Source organism: Talpa europaea, assembly GCF_964194135.1.
Source record: "Talpa europaea genome assembly, chromosome: 7".
NCBI lineage: Eukaryota > Metazoa > Chordata > Mammalia > Eulipotyphla > Talpidae > Talpa > Talpa europaea.
The window spans coordinates 131,309,445-131,330,346 of NC_140074.1; the positions used below are offsets into that span (position 1 = coordinate 131,309,445).

The 20,902-nt window shown below is 56.3% G+C and overlaps 1 protein-coding gene across 1 annotated transcript; it reads right to left on the reverse strand.

The window, feature by feature from the left end:
* Positions 1-3,861: 3,861 nt before the first annotated feature.
* Positions 3,862-4,986, reverse strand: CDC42EP4 (CDC42 effector protein 4; the record flags this gene model as incomplete). The annotated part of the gene is made up of 1 exon (XM_084239134.1): positions 3,862-4,986. One exon carries the CDS (start codon positions 4,984-4,986, stop codon positions 3,916-3,918), a length of 1,071 nt encoding a protein of 356 aa, XP_084095260.1. The 3' UTR covers positions 3,862-3,915.
* Between the last annotated feature and the right edge of the window lie 15,916 nt (positions 4,987-20,902).

Sequence of the window (20,902 nt, forward strand, 5' to 3'; positions counted from 1 at the left end):
CTTAGCTCTGCAGGGCTGAGCCAACTCCCACATCTTTGAGTTGTCTCCATGTCCTCATCTGTAAAATGGGGGCGACATGAACGGCACCAACCTCAGGATTCTTAGGAGAATTAGACGAGACTGGTACCGAGAACAGCACCTGGCAGGCGGCAGCCCTGACAGCTACACACAGCCCTTGTCAGGACAGTGCAGGCAGGTCTCGCAGTGCCTGAGAGATGTAAGCTGAGCCCCCCATGGGACGCAGGAGGCGGGGAGACACCTGATGGAGGTTGGCCCTGGGCGGGCTGGTGCTGACCCGTCTTTGGGCTGTGAATCCTGTCCATCTGGGGCGGGCAGCTTTGGGGTACCACCATGTTTGGAAATGTTAGTGGCGATCTGACTTAAAATAATCTAACCGTCACCCAGCAGTAGTTTCTGGCTCTAGCTGTGGGCTCTCAGAGTAGAAGGGCCCTCGGGGGTGACTAAAGGTGAGACCCTAGGTTTCTCAGGTGAGCCTGAGACCAAAAGGGAAAGAGTATAGAACCCCCCAAGCCCAAGCCGCCCGGGGGGCTGGCGTCTGTCTGTGTGTGAATCCAGCAAGGACCTTACCACAAACGCAGCTCCTGGGGAAAGTGAGCTGGTGCCTGATTCTGAGGCTGGACACACTGACGCTGCCCAGAATGGAGACTTAAGTGGGGCAAGGTCACACAGCAAACCAAGGTCAGTGCCAGCCCGGCTCGGCTCACCCTGTCCAGTTATCCCATTCTGGACCAGCAGGTCCATTCACCTGACGCTGTGGGTCCAGCCAGGTCTCCCCACAGGCTCCTTGTTGCTCCTCAATGGCTGGTGTTTTTCCATCAAGAATCCTGGACCAGGGGCCTCCCTGGTGGCGCAGGGACAGCGCTGTCCTGCTACCGGCAGCACTGCAGCACGAGATCGATCCCTGGCCAGGGAGGTAACCACATGGCGCAGCAGACCTCTCCTGTCTCCCCGCTGCTCCCCTCAGCAGTGGATTTCAGTCAATTTGCCTGTTCTGCTCCCCACTCTGTCTTTGGTGAATCCTCTCACCCCCCACACCTCTGGCCTGTACCCCAGTTCTTGCATGCACAAATAAATAAATCTTTTTTAAAAAAAGAAAAGTCCTGGACCCGCTGGAATACCAGTTAGTAGATGTGGCTGCTGGGGTGGTGGTTTATGCTGAGACTGGGAGGCACAGCCCACTCAGGTGCCCGGCATCTGCTGGGCCTCGCTGGCCAGCACCTTCTCTCCTATCCAGCCAGAATGCAGCTCCTAGGGGCCCAGCTCCTGCTGGGCTGTGTGCCCCAGTCCCGTCTTTCTGACCTGTTCCCCCAGGGCCCCCCCACCGCCTGCTCATAATTCAGCCCCAGACACACCCCTCCTGAGTCTCAAGGGGCGGAGACCTGGATGACATTTTGATTATGTGGCTCATTGCTTCTCAGGGAGAGAAGCGGACAGGCCCACGCTTCTCTGTAGGGGCTCAGGGAGATGGGCAAGGATTCCAGGAACCCGACCCCATGGTACAGAGGTGGGGGGCAGGCTGGTGAGATTTTGTCTCTTGGAGGTGCCCATGGAGGGGAAGGGGAGATAGGGAGGCTGGAGCTGGGCCAGCTGGGGGACGGTCCCGAACCCTGATCTCATTTTCCCATGTGCTAACAAAGCTTTGAGGTAACTGGTGATGGTGAGGAAGGAGGGTTTGGAGTCACCAGTTCTGATGCCTTTGGAGAAGGTGGTCGCGTGGGTGTCCAGCCATGTGGCTACCTCGGTCGACCATGGGGGTTGGGGGAAGAACACAGCCTGGAAGCTGAGGCTGCAGGACAAAAAAGGGAGCAGGGAGGTGCCCTTTCTGGCCTGTCACGTTTTGGTGGCGCCAGCTCTGCTGGCCCTGGGGGCTTGGGGAAAGTCTCCCTCTTTTTGATGACCACTTTGGGAGCCAGTCTGCACCCAGCCCTGGAGGAGCAGCAGGAGTCCCACCGTGCGGATGAGAACAGGCTCCAGCAGCTGGGTGACTAAATACAAGGCTCCCCTCCCTGTTGATAAGCAGCCATTAGGCGGCCAAGGTCCTAGAGCCCCCAGGGCATACCCAGGCAGACGGGCAGGAGGCCTTGTCCTTGCAGGGGCAGGAGAGAGGAGGGCCCCAAAGGGACAGAGAGAAGCTGTCTCTGGACCCCAAGGGCCAAGGGGTAGGATGGTAACCCCAGGGTTCCCAGTCTGTACCCTCACCCTTACCCCCATCCTAAAAAAACACTCCCCCAAAGCAGAGGTGTGCTACAGCATTTTTTAATGGTTCCTTGACTTTTTAACAATATCTTGAAAAAAATATACAGTTTAGAATCTGGGACTGGCCACTGTCTGGATGGGTTTCAGGGGCAGCAGATGGGGCTGCCCCACCCCTCCTCGTCCTCCCCCGTCATGGGGGCTAGGCTACTGGAAGCTACTGGAACTGGAGCACCACAGGGCGCTGTGATCAGGAGCTAAGTCAGGGTCTCCGTCAGGATCCAGCAAAGGATGGGGGGGCTGCAGCAGCTGTGCCCACCAGGCTGGGCTGGGCTGGGCTGGAGCTGCCCCCTGCTGGCTACCCAGGGAGGGAGGGGTAGGTCAGTCGTTCCCAGGACAGAAAAATCTGCAGCCCTGGAGCTCACACCCAAGCTTCTACTCAACCCCCTAGGACAGAGAGAAATCTGAATTTCAGAAAGACAAATTTCTTTTCAGCATAAATATGTTCCAAATATAGCAGGGAGTACTCACACACAAAAATTACCCTCTGGATACCTGAAATTCTAATTTCACTGGCATTCCCGTTGTTTTGTTGTTAAGTCTGGCAACCCCTATGCCCTGGGGGCCTGGCCTCAAAAGTGGGGGAGGTGGTTCAAGGAGGCAGAGGCCTGAGAAAGGAAGGGGAAGTAGCAGAACGGGGAGGGAGGAAACACTGGGTCAAAGAAAGAGCTTTCACTCCCCTCCCCCGCCCCTCCCGGAATGATATATTATTTGTTAAAAAATAATTTCCCAGAAATTTCTACAATGGCCACCTCCAGCTGTTAAGAACTGGGGGGCGAGGGTGGGTGGCGAGGGGGGTGGGCAGACAAACGCACACAGACACCCCATATGGGTCTAAATAAAGTGTGGAAGCACTAGCTAACGTTGAGCTGGGACCTCCTCCGCCTGAAGTGTGCTAAGTATTCACTGTGAATCCTCAAGAGGAGACTTAGTATTAAGGTTTCCTAAAACGGTTCCCTCTCCTTCTGGCAGCGGACTTACTAACGCTGTCCCCGACACTGCTCTAGAAGGATCTATACACAACTGGTGAGAACAAACAGCCCCTGGGCCGAGCTTGCGCCCAGGCCTGCTCCTATTCCTAGCCTTGCCCTGGAAGCGCCCCTTCTGGAAAACGCAGGCCGCGCAGGACCATCAGTTTCCCGTGGGCTTCTCTCCCCCAAAGGGGTGGTGTTGAGCGTGCAGATATGCAGCCTGGTTTATTCCAAGGGCTCCGGGCTGCTGGTGTGGGGCCCAGGCATGGCGGGGCTGTGGCAAGCCCTTTCTCCAGCTCTGCCCCGTGGGGCTGACCTGCTACTGCTGCACGGGGCAGGAACTCAGGTTGGCATCTGGTCACCACGTGAGGTCAGGGTGGAGAAAATGGGCCCGGAAGGGGAAAACGGGTTCCTGTTATGAGAACACCACCCCATTACAGAGCTCGGGGACGGCTGGGTGTGCCGTGAGGTCAGACACCCCTCTGGCACCCCTGCCCGCTCCCCAAGTCCTCCGAGGCCCTCCGGCTCGGCCCACGCCCCTCCTGTGTGAGGTCCAGGGTCTGTGGCCCACCGGGCTCTTGGCTGCCCCTGCTGTGCGGGAGGTGGAGGGGGTGATGGGCTGAGCTGGGGAGATGATGCCAAGAGCGTGGGGCGGCCTCTCCCGTGGGCCTCACACTCGGATTTCATCCTCTTCCTCTTCGTCCATGAAGGAGAACTCCTTGTCGGGCTGCCTAGGGAGAGCGGCCCGGGCTCTGTCCGGCCCCCGGAAGGCAGGGCTGCGCTCCTCCAGCACCCCCGAGGTGCAGCTGGAGAGGGAGCTGCTATCCCGCGTGGTGTGGCTGCCCACACTGCGGGCCGAGCCGGGGCTGGGGGCTGCCGCCGCCCACCCCTCGTCCTGCAGGGCCTGGGAGGACAGCGGGGCCAGGTCCGGGCCCTCCCTGCCTTCCTGCCTGGCTAGGGGAGGGACCGATGCTGCAGGGGGCCTCTGGCCCAGACTGCCCACGGGGTCCTCGTCTCCATGGTAACCGCCAGCCTCCTCCTCTTCCTCGGGCTCCCACTCCTCCTTGTCCATGATGCTCAGGACGTCGCCCAGCATGGAGGGCCCCAGGTCGATGTGGAAGGACATGATGGACTCAGCGTGCTTTAGCCCGTAGCCAGCCTTGGGCATGACGGGCAGATCCGTCAGGTCCCCGAAGGCCTGCTCGTCCAGGAGGGGGTCCGGGGAGTGGGGGCTGGTGGCCCCGTTTCGCCGGGGCACCGCCTCGCCCACGCCCTCGTCCTCGGCACCCCCGTCAGCCTTCTTCACGGGGCTTGATGACAGGCTCTTGGGCAGCGGGCTGGAGCCCTTCTCGGAGGCCTCCTTCTCGTTGAGCTGGGGCAGGGACATGGCGTTCTTGACGAACAGGGCCGAGTCCCGCAGGGAGCCCAGCATGTCCCTCTGCTCCCGGTCGCCCCTGGTCACCGACTGTGACCGCTTGCTGCCCCGGAACTTGCGGGACAGGAGGCTGCGTTTGGAGGAGGAAGTGGAGGAGGACGGCTGCTCTTCCAGGGACTCGCCGTCCAGCTCGCCAGCCTTGCTGTTGAGGAAGGAGGTGTCCCCAAAGGCGTCGCCGCCCCGGCCCACGTGCATGGTGTGGCGGAAGTCCCCCAGTGGGGCGCTGATCATCTCCGCCGTGAGGTCCACTCGGGAGCGGCGCTTGGAGGGCACCGAGCTGGACACCAGCTGCTTGAGGATCGGCATCTTGCCTGACAGGAGGGGTGGGGGCGGGTCCCCCGAGGCAGCTGGCAGGTCGGGGGTCAAATCAGATGCCCAGCAGGTAGACGGGGTGATAACCAGCAGATCACAGGTCTGCAAGAGAAGAGCAGCAAAGGGTCAGCCAGCACAGAACCACTCTGCCCAGGGGCCGTTGTTTAAACCACAGCAAAAGAGGGGCCTCCTTGGTGGTGGAAGGGGTTAAGTCTCAGCACTGTGAAGCTATGGGCAGCCACTGCAGCGAGTTCGATCAGGGAGCCAGGGAGCTGACCCACATGGCACAGCAGACCTCTCCTGTCTCCCTGCTGCTCCCCTCAGCAGTAGATTTCAGCAGATCCACCTGCTCTGCTCCCCACTCTGTCTCTGGTGAATCCTCTCACCCCTCACACCTCTGGCCTGCACCCCAGCTCTGGTATGCATAAATAAATCTTTAAAAAAAAAAAAAAAACAACACAGCAAAATAACGTGAAAGCAGCCAGTCATCAATTTCATAACCTGACTATTTCTCCATCCACAGATATTCAGGTTAGGGGAGTAACTTTTGCTGATCTGGTTCAAGTGGCCCAGACATTCTCCCTGAAACTTGTGAGGAAGAGCAAATGATGTTTCTCAAGGTGCCCCAAGAAGGGTGGTGCACGGCTTCCACAGCGAGAGCCTGGGCTGTGATTCGGGGGACAGTCAGACATGTCCTGCTGTCTGACCTCAATCCCGGACACGCGCGGGGACACCTCAACTTGAGTCACGGTGTTCAGGAGGGAGAGGACCGGCCAGGCCCCACAGGCACTGCCTGCACCCCAATGTGGGCAGCCCAGCTGGCACTCTGAATCAGAATTGGGGCGGGGCTGCCGGGACCCACAGAACCAGTCCCCAGCCTTCTGTCCTCCTTGGCTGTCCCATAAATGAGGACCAGCCTGCGCCACCACCCGGGGCCCTTGCTCGTGGCTGAGGAGGATGTATTCTCTGCTTCCCAGACACCAAGAGAGGAACTCTCTCTTAGTTTCTTTAGTCGTTAGCGGTGGAGGGAAGCAGAGACTAGGCCCTAAGTGACCCAGGCCTCCTCTCCGAGAGCCCGCGAGCCCGCAGGCCCCGGGGGTGATTAACCAGAACCAAAAACCAGCAGAGGGGGAGCCCAGTGGAGCTTGGGCCAGGCCGTCTGCAAACTTGAGGTTCTACCCAGGCAGCTCCTAGCAAGGTCAAGATGAAGTTCAGTGTTGAAACCAAACCAGCAGTTAGAGGGATCTGCTCCCAGTGCTAAGCACGTGGTTAGGACTGAGCAGGGTGGGGAGAGAGGAGAGTGGGGTTTAACAAAGAATGGCGGGCAGGGGCAGTGCTGGGTCACCCGGAGCCCGTGCCTCCCTCCCTCCTGCTAACAGCACAGTCCCAAGGGCAGCCTCACTACAAAGCTCTCTCCCGTGGCAAAGATCAGCCACTGGTTTCACCACCTATTTCCACCTCAGCCCCTGCTGAGGCCTGATGCTAGCCCCAGACAGAAGTCCAATGTCCCCCCTCTTGCCTCCAGTCCATCCTTCACCTTTTAGCTAAAACAAAAGTCATCCTGTGCTCATGAGTTGAAAACCCTGATCCAGCAACCGGCGCCTGCCTCCTCATGCCGGGGCTTGCTGCTCCCCTGTCCGTGTACTCTGGCCCTGTCCAAGCTTCTGTCTCCTGGGCTCCAGGGCTGGACACAAGCCCTTGGCCAGGGTGAGTCCTCCCTGCCACCTCCCCACCCCCACACTTTGTCTGTGCCCTCTCCCCGGAGGCACAGGCCACATCACCTGCTGGCTGAACCATGGTCTCCCCACTGGACTAGGAGCTTCCAGAGGGTTCCAAAGGGCCTGCCCCCTGATGAGTCCCATCTAGCTGCTCATGGCCCACGGGTCTTCAAACACCTGCTGAAAGTCCAACACGGCCTCCTGCTCCCCACCCGAGGTCTCCCTCTCTGACTTCCAGCCCACTGGCGGCGGCTTCAGCTCAGCCAAGGGCACAGCTCCAAGGCTCCCAGCTTGTCCTCTCAGTGTCCTGGAATCCCTCGTCCAGAGGTCAGTCTGAGGGCTCCCCCACCAGCAAGGCCCCCGCCCAGGCAGCCAAACCACTGGTCACTCCAGCCAACAAGGAACTTCCTGGAAGGCCTTAGATGACCAGCTGCGGTCAGTCACCCTCCTCTCTCTCCTCTTCACCAGACCCTTAGGAAAGTTTGCTCCCCCAACCCTAACCTGAACCCTCCCTCCCGCCCTCCTTGCCCTGGGATCTAATCTCTAAACAATAGACAATGACCTCCCAATTCAGGGACTGGGCAAATGTGTTCCATAAAGGGCCAGAGAGAGCAAAGACTTTCAGCTTTGTGGACAAAGACACCGTCTCTGTGGCGGCTGCGCAGCTGTCTAGGAAGTGAGAAAGCGACAGTAAACTCTAAGTAAACCAACGGGTGTGGCCGTGCACCAGCGAGACTTTATTGATACAAACAAGCCATGGGCCAGATTTGGCCTGTGGGCCGTGGTTTGCGGACCCTTAAATTAGACCTGTAAAAAGTAGGTTCCGAGGGCCCTCCCCTCCCGGCTGCTCCAGCAGGGAGCTGCCACCTATGATCCTCCAGGCCGGCCAAGGAGTGCCAGGCCAACCTTGCCAGGGATTCCCTTTGGCTAAGAAAACAGAAAGGGAAGGTGGAGTGGCAGGGCCATGCTAGGCACAGTAAGAAGTCAGGTTCAAGTGAACTCTCGGTGCCGGAGAGCGCACCTCAGGCTTCCGCTGCTGCGGGGTAGGAGACAAAAAAGAAAAGGGCCCTGATTGCCGGCTGCCCACACACCCCTCCTGGCTCGACCACGGGGCCCAGGATCTCAAGGAGTCAGGACAGAAGGGGCTATCCTGGGGGACTCGAGAAAACAGGCTGGCAGGAGCACAGTGCTCATCCAGGTTTATGCCCCCAAGGGCAGGGCCGGGCCTGAAGCCTTTGGGGGTAGCATCACTGGTCAGCTACCTTCACCAGTGGGGTAGCCCTCCCTGCCGCTGGCCAGGAGTCCAGAGAAAATGGGCCCCAGCTCCCCCTCAGGAAGAGATTCCCAGGCCGTGGACATGTGAGCCGGGTCACTCCTGGTGCTGGGCCGTCCTGTGCAGGGTGGGGCACTGGGTAGCATCACTGGCTTTGCCAACTGGATGCCAGCAGCACCCCTCCCCTGTTGGGGCAACCCAAATGTCCCCAGATGTGCCAGCAGTGCCCTGGGGCAAGGACACATGTGAAAATAAAGCAGGTGCCATGCACCAGGTAAGTGAAAGAAAGAAGGGGGGCAGGGAGGGACGTCAAGATCCAGAACTGTGGGAACCTCTGGTTACGTAAGGGTTTCAAGGTAACGGCAGGAATCCCCAGCCCCAGCAAGCAATCCAAGCACGTGGTTTCCCTCATCTTAAGTGCTTGTGAGCAGAGACGTGAAACCACAGGCCTGGCTGCCCAGGACGCGGCAGAGATGGTGCAGAGTCCTGCGGCCACGCTCAGGGACGTGGGGTCCTGGACACTGTGGCCAGGGGAGGAGGGTCCCCACCAGCCCCTGGCCCCCCTCCAGCACATCCACACAGGGTGCTAGAGGGACAGTGGGGACGCAGCTGAAACCTAAGCGCAGCACTGCCGCTTTCCCACACACCCGCCCTTGGCCGGCCCCGGACCCCCCGCATCCCGCGTGGGCCCACAGCCAGAGAAGACAGAGAGGGGCCCGGCCATCTGCTGCCTGTGGCCTTGCTCCCCGGGCGTCGGAACGAGGCTTTGTGATTCATTCCACATCTGGCAGGCAGAAGTCCCCAGAGAGCCGGGGTCCGGGTGGAGTCACCCACAGGTCACCCTGCCTCACAAGAGGTCCTGGGGGCCTGGGGGAGCCTCTGGATCTCGGGGGTCTTAGCGCTCAGACTAGACAAACAAGAGGTCACTCACGGGGTGACTTGAGTCCTTGACTTCAGGGTTCCTCAGTGATGTCAAGTCACCCTGAGTGCCCAACACAGAACAGTTTGGGGGAGAGGCAATGGAACCAGGAGCTTAAGCATGAGCAGGTGGCCTGGGTCAGTCTGGGGGCAGGTGGGGCGCCTGTGTGCCACCGGAAGGGGCTCATGCCAGGGAGCTATAGGGCTTTGGGAGGGGGTGTTGCTAAGCACCGTGACTCAGCGCTGCAGAAGTTGACTAAAATAGACTTCGGCCACTCCCCTCAGCCTGCCCTGGGCTGGACACCCCCACCCCACCCCACCCCACCCCGGAAGCTACTTCCCACTCTCCTGGCAGAGCGAAGGAAATTGGAGCAGCAACTCAGCTCTCCCTGACCCTCCCAGCCTCTGGTGAAACCAGCTTCCTCTGCCCTTGGCCCCAGTGACCACTGAGCATTCCTTTGAGGCAGGAGAACTGCGGTGGGTTTACACTCACCACACCCTGGGCTCAGCTCTAGCCTGGCAGGATGGAGATGACCCTCCACTCTCGTCGCCCTTCCGAGCATGTGGCATGGACGGCACCACCCAAGGCAGCCCAGCAGTTCCCAGGCGCACAGGAGCTGAAACACACTCCGAATGCCGGACCGGACCTGGGCACAGGTCAGGCCTGAGTCCCCTGGGGCAGCCTGCAGGTTCCCACTTCGCAGCTGACCCCCAGCTGACCAGGACACGGCGAACGCATGCTTCAGCACCCACCACGGGGTGGGGCACCCACTACACTGCTCTTCCCCTGGGGGTGCCAGCCAAGCATCCAGACCAGCCCAGGGAGGGCTTCTGGCCCATGGGCATCTGCCTGTGGCTTGGATTGGCTACAAGGGGCTTTGTTCCCTCTGCTCCTCCCTGCACCCCCCTCTGCCCGCCACTCACTCACTTACTGCACACCCACCAATTTTCCCACACTCCCGGGCCCTGGAGACAGACCAGTGAAAATAACAGGGTGGACAAGTCCCTGCCTTCCCAGGCGCCTGGGAGAGAGAGTGAAGGGCAGGCAAGGGGCTGTAAACAGGCAGGTAAAAGCCTCTCTCTTAGTCCCCGAGTCAGCCGGGCGACGCAAGCCAGTGCGGGAGTTACGGGGGCTGAAGAAGCTCCCGAGGAAAGGGCTCTGCCAGCTCTGAACTGCATGATGAGAGAAGGATCCAGCCCGTCCAGAACATTCTAGCAGAGGGTGCAGCACGTGCCAGGGCTCAGAGGCGGTTGAGGAATAGAATGAAAGCCAGTGCCCAGAGCCAGGTCACCCAGAGCCTCCCTGGGAGATGGGTGGGAGCGTGGAGGGAGCCCTGGGTGAACGAGGAACCTGGGTTCCACAGTGGCACAGAGTCCTCGCTGCACCTGTGCGCCTCAGGCCGGGCCCCGGGGGCAAGGAGGAAGGAAATGGGAAGCAGGTATTCAGTCTGGGGGCTGCAGAGGGTGGGGGCCAGGAGGTGGGGGCAGCCAAGGAGATGGACAGAGGGGCATATTCAGGGCTCGCTTGGGACACAGAGACCCCAGGAACAGCTGTGGGTCCAAATCGGGTAGGAGAGAAAGTGCAGAATCCAAGGAGACCCTCTTCAAGCTCCAGGCATCTGTTCAGGCGTCCCACCTGGGGAGACGGGCCTTTCTCCCGGGGACAGCGGCCAACATTCCACCAGGCAGTAGAACTGAGCTTTGCCAAACTGGGGGTGGCATTCTGTTCCACAGGTCTGTCAGCTGGGACAACACAGGGAGGAGGGGTTGTGCAAGAAACACAGAGCAACGCAGTCACGCCTCTCTGGAAGGTTAGAGGCTTTTGTCCCTAGAGAAAGATCCAGTACTTTCTGGAACAGCACCAGCCTTACCCTGCAAAGATAAGCAGGCCCAGTGACCTCTGAAGACTTTTCTTCCAAACAGGGTTGACGGGCAGCTAAGTGAATGAGCAAGCACTGTGGCGGCTTTCTACATTGTTATATGCTCCAGAATCTTCCGTGGGGGCTGCAATTTTAGCTGACTTGAGTCAGCTACTGGGATCTTTTAGTTCCTTCACTCACTACTGCCAGGAGCCCCGGATTTAAAAGTGTGCCGACTACTCAGGAGGATTAGCAGCCCAGTCTTACATTCACCTGGGCCTGGACGACCACAGTGGAACGGATGGGAACTTGAACTCTTGCACCACTTCTGTATTCGTGTCAAGTATCTCACGTGACCTGAGTGTGCAGGAGCTTCCAGAGCCTGAGACCATATTAAGGGAACTGCCTGGGTCAGGGGCTGATCATGGTTTCTCCCCACACTGGGGCTCTCCCTTCATTGAGAACCTGCGGCGTAGAAGGAACATGAGCCTGTAGTTTGTGTGTGTACAAGCACACGCAGACCTACACACATACGGGCACACACCTACGCTCAGCTTACATACCTGCCTACTATCATTTCATGCATCTACTAACACATGACAGTGCATTTTCATTTTCCTTCTTTTTACAAAGTTTCCAGTGTTTTCTTTTTATCTCAGTGGTTTTTCTTGCTAAAATACAGTTGGGGTGCCATATTATAGCACCCCAATGCCACACACATGATCCCCACTAAGCATCAGCATTGCCTGCAACTGTAGAGATCACCAAAACAGAGGGGAGAGGGAGGGTACCCCAGAAGTATCGCTGAGAGTCTCAGGTGGGGGGAGATGGCATGGCACATGCCCAAGGCCCCTGACCCCCAATAGGAAGCTCTTCTCCAGGTAACACAGAACTGAGGAGCTGGAATAAGCAGAGGGCCCAGTGCCGCCAGGCGGGGAGAGCCTCTAAGCCCTGGGCCAAGAGTCCACATGATCCCAGGAGGTCCCGTTGATGCAAAGCTTCTTCAGCTATGGCCTTAAAGGGTCTGACTGGACACCCTCCTCATTGAGAGGGCACCCTCAGAACTCTCCCAAAGTCAGCCAGCCACATGCACAGATACCCATCAAGCTTCGCTGTTGACAGAAAAGACTGGAAACAATCGAATGCCCAATGATAAGGAAGTGGCTAAGAAAATGAGGCGCACCAGCTCTGTGGATCATCACGCCGGCACAAAAGGAGAGGGCTAGGAAGACCGGGCTACACCTCAGACAACTGTTTACCAAAGGCATCGAGAAAAACAGGCTGGATTTAGACTTGTTGACACAGAGCGATCGCATGGCACAAATGTGCATTGGCAAAGCGAGACTAGGGGGCACGCAGAGAAATCCAGGAGCCATGGCAGGCTCTGAAAAAAAAGTGCACAGGCTCCGAAAAAAGTTTCCTTTAATGTGGTGATTCTGTTTTAATAATAATAATAATAAAATCCCAAAGCATCAAAGGCTTGAGGAAAAGACTTTAATTTCAAAACCAGCTAAGAACAATCTGGTTCTCGGAGCTCAAGGCACTGGGTGGGGGCTGGGAAGGGCTGATCCAGGCCAGAATCTAAAGGACACATCTCCCCTTGAGGCTCGGCTTCGCCCTCCCTCCCTGCCCACGCTGGACACCGTTTCTTGGGGCCTCCTTTTATTCTAAGTTATCGGGGAGGAGAAAGTGAGCCATGTACAAGTGTCAGGGGAAAGAGATTAGGACGCCCCCAAAGTGCTCCTTCTCAAAGCTGCTTCCTGATGCTGGAGCCTCCGGCGAGCAGATGAGAGATAACATCATCCCGCCCCCTCCCCCGCCACTGGCCAGTTTCCAGGGACATGAGCCCAAGGTAGGGCTGGGCTCCCACAGGGCAGGGGAGCCCAAAGTGGGATCCTACCTGAGATCTCCTGGGCAGGGAAGGTTCTGTTGTTTCTACAGCCCCAGCTCGGCAACTCTGACAGCTGCCAGGGGGCAGAGAAAGCCAAAAGCCGGTGGAGGAGGAGGGGAGTTGTGCCAGGACAACCAGCACCCCAGGGCCCCAGCAACTGCTGCAGTCACGTGCAGAGGCAGCAACACCTTCAAGGTTCCCACGAACTGGGCATCTGCTGCCTGCCAGGCCCTACACTGAGGACGACCTCCGGCCTCTTGCCCTGTAAGGACATAGTCATGAGTGGCCCCATTTTACAGAAGGGGAAACTGAGGCTCCCTCACTCTCCCAGCTACTCAATGGTGATTTGAGCCCTTTTCTGGCAGACCTTGAACACTTTCTGATGGAGGTGATACCCCAGGCCTATTCGATGTCCATGGCCAAGAATATGCATGTGGGGGGGTATACATGTTGGGGGGGTATACATGTTGGGGGGGGGTGTCTGCTTAACTAAGATCCTTGGGATCAAACTCACTTGATTGACTCACCCATTAGAGATCAGCTCCCTGAGATGGTTCCAGGGAGCTGCCCCCCACCCAGGGGCTCATTCCTGATTCCTGCCCTGCGGGGCCTCCCAAAGTTCTGACTCCCTGGAAGGGCTGCCCTAAAACAGCAGCTGGGTTGCCAGGGCCTATTTAGGAGCCAGCACAGCACAAGACCCTGCCACAAATGTTCCCATGCCTGTCCTGCTCCCGGCTCCTTGTGTTCCTCGGCAGCTCCAACTGACCCACCCTCTCTCCTAACCTCCCAGCCGGGTCCCCTGCACTTGCTCCATCCTTGTTGGCCCAGCGCCGCCCAGGCTAATGCCATTTCCTGGAGATAAACATCCTCGGCTTTGGTCGGCTCTTCCTGGAAGGGAAAGTGAACAAGGCCCAGCCAGTTTCACTGTGTGCTTTGCACAGTTGCAAGCCACGGGAAGCACATTCCCCAGGCATCGCGGCTGGGGAGGCGAGAGGGCTGGGGCGGAGGGTGTACCTATCCCAGGTAATCCGAACACCAGGCTCTTGTCAGAGTTGGATTGTGGGGTGAACGACACAGGGAGGAAATAAATAGTCCACACAGGCCCCTCAAAGCCACTTCCACTTTCTGCAGCACTCCAGGGCTCGCCAATGATTTGACACCCACACTGCCCAATAGGGGGTGCCAGCCTGATGGGGGGGTCCCCGAGGAGCCATGCTGAAGGCAATTGCACACTCACTGGATTGCAAAGAGAGTGCAAAAGGATGGAAACTTGTTCATTAATGTTTATATATGTGTTTGAGTCATAATATGAAGGATGGACTGGGTTCAATAAAACATCAATTCACCTAGGTCTGCTTTTTTCAATGTAATTATTAAAAATGTCAACTTCGTAGGGGATTTGAATGACACTTCTGAATATCACTGACTTAGACATTGTCCCCCTTTATTATCTAAGCCACACTTGCCCTTGTAGGTGGGCCAAGAAAGCCAAGGACTGTTCACATTTGGATGAAAATATAGTTAATATTATCACTATAAAATAGTTAATAAGTAATACTACATTCTTTTAGGTTATGTTTTGATATCCTAAATTTCACACCCAGAGGGACACCAATGCATGCGATGTTGTTTCAGTCTTACTGGAACTCTGAAACAAATATCCTTCCAGTCTGCCTAAGTCCCCAGCCATTTCCGGGGGATACATTCTTGTGAATTACGTTGCTTTTGGTTTTTACTATTAACTTGTCCTCCAGGTTTTACCAAGTTGCAGTCCTATCAACATAGGCCCAACACCAGTCCTCGGATTTTCTTTGGCTGAATTGAATATAATCATACAATAACCACCCTCAGAAATTTGCATTTCTTTGTTTACTCAAGAGGGAGAGCATTAGAAAACATATAAGCATCTGTATCCGTTCTCTTGTGAATAGCTTGTTGAAACCTTTTGCCTATTTTTCTAGGGGTGGGGACTTCATCTTTTATGGGTTTTGGCTTTTACAAATGTTAAACCTCTTGAAAATGTTGGCCATAATACTTTGCAAATATTTGTGCAAACTCATCAGACAGCATTACATCGAGGTAATTGTGTTGTTCCTTTTCCAAAGAGTAGTTATTATTTTTTACATGGCCAAATCTGTGTCATAGTGTCTGGCTTTACACCATAAAGCCTTACTCCAAAGTGTATGAAAATATTCACTTCTAAAACTACCAGGTAATGTATAAAAACCAACCTCAAGAAGAAATACTAGCAAGAAATATACCAACTTAGAGTTGCCTGTGGTTTATAAAATTATGGGTCATTTAAAATAGGAAATAAGATATAATAATGTTACTGATTCCTTACAGAGTTGTTATAAAATATGAGTAAAGCATCAAATGCGACCTTTATCTGATACTAAATTCTTTATATACAGTCATACCCCAACCACAGGTCTATCTCCAGACTTCGTATTCTGCTCACGGCTCTGTATTTATCCTAAACCAGGTCTACACCATCACTCTTTTTTTTTTTTTTTTAAAGATTTATTTATGCATACAAGAGCTGGGGTCCAAGCCAGAGATGTAGGGGGTGAGGGGATTCACCAGAGCCAGAACAGGCAGACTGATGAAATATACTGCTGAGGGAAGCAGCGGGAGAGACAGGAGAGGTCTGCCGCACCATGTGGGTAGCTCCCTGGCCGGGGATAGAACTCATGCTGCAGAGACTGCGGATAGCATCATAGTGCGCTGCTTAAGCCCTTGCGCCACCAGGGAGGCCCTGCGCCGTCACTCTTAAAATATGTTTTGAGTGTCTAGCAGGGTGAGAGTGCTTGCTACTTGTACATTTTCTCTAAAATATTCTTGGCTTTTCTAATGTAGTCTGCCAGATGGACTTTAGAAATACCGATTGAATCATACTGGGATTGAAAGAAAATACATCAATTTGGGAAGATGGACTCTCACAACATCAAGTCATTATATCCATTTATTCAAGTCTTCAGACTTTTCCCCTTTCAACTTTATGGGTTTTCTTCCTCCAAGTCTTACACACATTTCTTGCACGTTTACTATGGGTTAGTTTTATATTCTTTTTATCCCCACCCCGACCCTGGCATTATATTCTTATTGACTATTACCCTAGATGTTTCCACTCATCAGGATGCTTGTCACTGGAGTCACACAGATACACTCAATTATTTTTAAAGAATTTACAGGCATAGGACCTCCCTCGTGGTGCAAGGGGTTAAGTCTCAGCACTATGAAGCTATTGGCAGCCACTGAAGTGAGAATGCTCTCACCCCCAACCCCTCTGGCCTGTACCCCAGTTCTTGTATGCATAAATAAAGAAATCTTTAAAAAAAAAAAAAAAGAGTTCGATCCCTGCCAGGGAGGTGACCAACATGGCGCATCAGACCTCTCCTGTCTCGCCCGCTGCTCCCCTCAGCAGTGGATTTCAGTTGATCTGCCTGTTCTGCTCCCCACTCTGTCTCTGGTGAATCCTCTCATCCACCCCACCCCCTATCTCTGACCTACACCCCAGCTCTTGTATGCATAAATAAATAAAGTAAATCTTAAAAAAAAGGGATTTACAGGCATACCGTTTATGGGAAAATGTCAACAATTCAGAGTTGTCAGAAAACACTAGAACGTGGATGATCTACCTTTTCACTGCTGGAAAGTATAGAAGAGGCTGTCCAGTCTGGCTTGAACGGTGACATGTATGTAATCAAGAGAGCTGTGGAATAACATCTCTCAGTGTGGGTTCCAACAGCGATCAAGATGGTGTGCTGAGGAACCTACTCTGGGAATGACATCTTAGGCCTGCCCCAGCCTCAGGTGGCTGTGCCCTCCCGGACCATGGGGAGGGCGGCGGTGGGGAATAGAAGGGAAATTCACATCCAATGAGTTTTTACTCTGCACCAAGCTACTTGCTTTCATCTAATCAACTTTTTTTTTTTTTTTTTTTGGGCAAACAAGTAATATCCTAGCATTCGAAGACTTTATCTCAGGCATTTTCCTCAGAAATCCCATAGATTTATTATCATCTTCTTTATCTTGCTGATAAAAAACTGAATCTTAGAGTTAAATGATTCACAGAGCTGAGAATGAGTCCAGGTCTGATGACCAAAGCTTGGACTTTCCCTTCCCCAGAAGGCATCGCGGTCAGTGCTCTGGACTGGGGACCAGGCCTCTCAAATCAGACGGTTATAACACATGACTGGCAAGACACGCAGAACCACAGCCTCAAATCTCCCTGATTTGGGAACCCTAGTCCCCAGCACTCCCAGGATAATCCTGGGGGTACAGATCCGAGCCCCCTGCCCCAGGAGATCCACCTATTTGGCAGCCCAGCTCCTCCTGGGCTGAAAAGGGTCACTCCACTCAGCCCCTTCATCTTTGTCCTGCTTCCACCTCCCTCCTCACCCCAGAGTCCAGTGAGGAGGGCCAGGGGAAGGGAGGCAGCAGGAAAAGGAAGGAGCAAGCTCCTTGGCCACCTGGGGGTTAGAACAACCTGGACAGGGAAGAGAAAGGCATGAGCCATGGCCTGAGAGCCTCAGGAAGTGACGTAGAGCCAGGGAGCCAGGAAGACGAGGCGCCACCGACTCAAGGACATTAGGCAACTTTGTTTACAAGGCTCTTCCTGGACACCTGTGCCCCCCCACTCCCAGGAGACACAAGCCACCAGCTCTCACCACAGGGGAGGTGGGCTGGGGGTCTAGTCCCCCATGTCCCAGCCAGTGCAGGGCAGGGTCCTCATGGGGAGGCCCCATGCTCCTCCTTCCAGCCCAGGGCCTCAGAAGGAAGCGGCTGGGCTTGAAATCAGATCTGCCAGGTGGCATTTGGTTTCACTTCCTTTCTCCTGAGCAGAGTGCTCAGCTGAGGAGTGGGGAGCATAAGGACACTCCGGGGTCTCCCAAGGGGGCCGGGGGATCTGGACTTACTCCAGAGCAGGCTGGCAAGTTTTCCATCTGTCGGAGGCTGCGGGAGGCTGGAGACATGGATCCTGAACAGGATCCCACATGCAACCTGGCCAGGCCACTCTGGGCAAGTTACTTGTGCCTCAGTTTCCTCATTTGCTTAGCAGATTAAAGACATTAACACTAATATGTAAAGCATGCAGCTCAACCACGGGCAGAGGTGAGCCCTGGGAGGGCCGAGAGGTAGAGGATTCTGTCATCTTGTGACGGCGGCCACAGCCACTCCCCTGAGTTCAAAGAGAACACATTATTGACTTGGGGTGCACATTTCCAATGTTCCCCAAAATACCTAATCTAAAAGGCTCCAGGCTGACCCCTTTCAAATTCTATGGGGTCCCCCCAAGATAACTGGGGCAGGGCCCTCCCAGCTTTTGAAGCCCAGATCTAGATCGAGCCCTCCACCTGCCATCCCTACCCACAGGGGTCGGATCCAGCAGCTGGAGATAAGGCCTCCTTCCCCTGCTGACCTCCCCTTTACCTGCACCTCCTCCCTTCTTTACCTGTAACCGTTAATGATACAGGAGAGAGGGGCCCAGAAAGGGCCTTAGCTCTTTCTGATTTCAGTGAGCAATGGACGGGGTGGACCAGGTGGCGATGGAGAATAGAGAAATGCCTCCTGTCTCTCCCTAGCATGAGGGTTAGGGGACTCAAGACTTTGGGGGACTCGGTGCTACCAGCAAGAAATATGCACAAAAACTCAACATGATCTGAATGTCCTGCTCCCCAGCCCGGTCCTTTGGACCTTAAGCAGAATCTCACCAGACAAAAGTGCATTGCCAGCCCCCAGGAGGTTGCCAGTCCTCTCGTGCCTCACCGTGCCTCCCATTTGATGGAGTCTTAAATGCCACGGGGGACAGGAGAGGGTCCCCGTGTCCTGTAGAGGCCCCTCGGGGCCAAGGTGCACTTTCTAAGGAAAGGAGGGTGGCACTGAATGGAACCTCAAGGGGAGAGGGAGGTGTGGGGGAACAGAGGCCAGACACAGAGCCTGGCTTCACTGTCACCCCGGGCATCTGAAGCTGGGGTGGGCAGACCAAGTTCACTGGCAGGAAGAACTACACGGGGACGAGGCCTCTCTGGGAAGCGAGAGGCTGCCCTGGTGACGTACCCCAGGCCAGGGAAGGCGATGCCATCCTTGAGAACACACCCAAGGGATCTTACTTGCCCAGGCACTGCCCTCCAAACAGGGGGTGCAGGAATGAAGGGGAAACGCCAGGGGTGCAGAGCAGTTTCTTACAGGCTGAGTAAGAAGTACAGGCCTCATTTGTGGACACACCCCGCACTGTCGGCACTTGGGCCCCAAAAGGCAGACCCCTCCTCAGTTGGGGAGGTAAGGAGCTTAGCCGTGCCCCTGTTCCTGGAGGGCTCTGGATGCCAGCACTGCCAGTCTGGCATGGAGCCCCGAGCTGCCAGCTGGCAGTGCCTGGGGGAGACTCTGATGTGCATTAGCTGGAAGGAAGCCCAAGGCTCCGAAAGGGGCATATTTTAAAGTGGCTCTTCAGGGAACGGGACTGTGGGAATGGAACAGCTCAACAACTTCTGGAGCCACTGGAAGCCCAGAGGGGCCTGCCGGTCACACATGAGTCCCCCAGACCATCCAGTTCCCTAGCCAGAGGGGGCTGGCAAGGGCCTATCTCCCCGGAGCACCCCAGAAGCACTAGCCTGAGCTGGCTGGAGAGGACCCAGGACTTGGGTTCTTTTTCCCAAGGTCAGGGAAGAGCCTCTAGCGCACAGGTCAGGAGAGCTGGGTCAGCTCGCAGTTTCCAGGGCAAGATTGCACAACCCCTCTCCCTCCCCCCTCCCCCCAGTCTTATCTCTGGCATCAACCCAGATAGTGCTCCTCCAAGGGACAGACTCCTCCCTCCCCCCCAGCGGAGGACAAACTCCTGGGGGCCTGGAACAGTCCAGCCCAGAGTGATCATCCGGATGCTGTGGCCTCTGACCCTTCCTCTCCCACCAATCCAAAGCAGGGGCAGGGCCGCGATATCGAACCCCTCGCCTGGCCTGCCTGCCTGTCACACCTGGGCCGGGCCTGTCCCGGCCACAGAAATCAATCTCGAAATCCAAAGGTGGAGGGTGGAATCCAACCCAAGGCCCTTCCTTCTGGGACGGTTCCCTGGGAAAGAAGGATCAGAAGATGCCTCTCCTAGGTCAACCATTCCCATTGCCCCCCTTTTGTAGGTGAGACCTCAGCTGCAGGGGGCGGGGGGGGGGTGCTCCCTGGTCTCCAGACCTGGGAGGGCTGGTCTGTCAGTTGTCAGGGGGTGCAGGACAGAATGGGCGAGACACTCACCTGGGATGCTGGCATGAGCGTGGGGGGGTGGGGTGGGGTCTAAGAGAAATGAGAGGGGAAAGAAGAGGGATCAGGAAAGAAAAAAAGGAGGGAACCCCAGAAAATGGAAGGAATGCTCCCAGCGGAAGTCTGAGTCACTGAGGCTCCACATGAGCCCAGTCATCAAGGAGGGGGTGCCCAGGAACTCAGGGAGACTGCAGAGGGGCTGAGACTCACCCCAAACAGCACCTCTAGAGAGCCAGCTCACTGTGACACCGGGGTTCCCAGGAAGACCAGGAGACCACTTGGGGTCACAACCCCTCTGTGGGAAGGAGCAGCTGTCCTCCAGGACTGGAGGGGCAAAGTCCAAGTTCCGGGGAGATAAACCTCTTGAATGGGTCACATGGGCAGCTGATGAAACTGAAACGCACGTGGCTCCCCCACACTTCCAGCAGGCTCCTGGCTACCCCACCAGGAAGGCGCGCCCGGGTCCCAGGTGGATGTCTCCAGATGCTTTGGGGGCTCTGGGGCCACCTCGACCCTTGGCTGGGCCGGCCCTTGTCCAGCACACTCCCCGCGGCCCGTTGGAAATCCAGGGTTCAGCTTCCCTCTTCCTTTGTGCCCTGTTCTTTGTTCTCTTAAAATTCAGTCTATCCTGCTGGTGGTCCCCTCCTCCACCCAGGCCTCAGAAAGGGGGCGGAGGCGGTGGGGAGTTATTAGAAACCCAGACAGTGCACAGAAGTTGCATGGCAGGCCCCTGCCCTCGGGTGCCGAGCCCTGAGCCCCGAGCCCCGCATTGTTGCCGCCGGCGGGAGGGGGGACTATTTCTCGGGTCCAGATGGCAGCTGGGGGGCGAGGACCAGGGCGTCTCCCTGGGCCACCGGGCCCCTCTCGAGGGGTGCAGGCGGCGTCCCGGCTCGGGGACCCTCAGGGCCCTTCCCCCATTCAGTGGCTGCGCCCCGAGAGCCCCGCGCGGGGCCGGGTGGCCAGCGGGGCCCAGAGCAGGGCAGAGCATCGTGGTTCC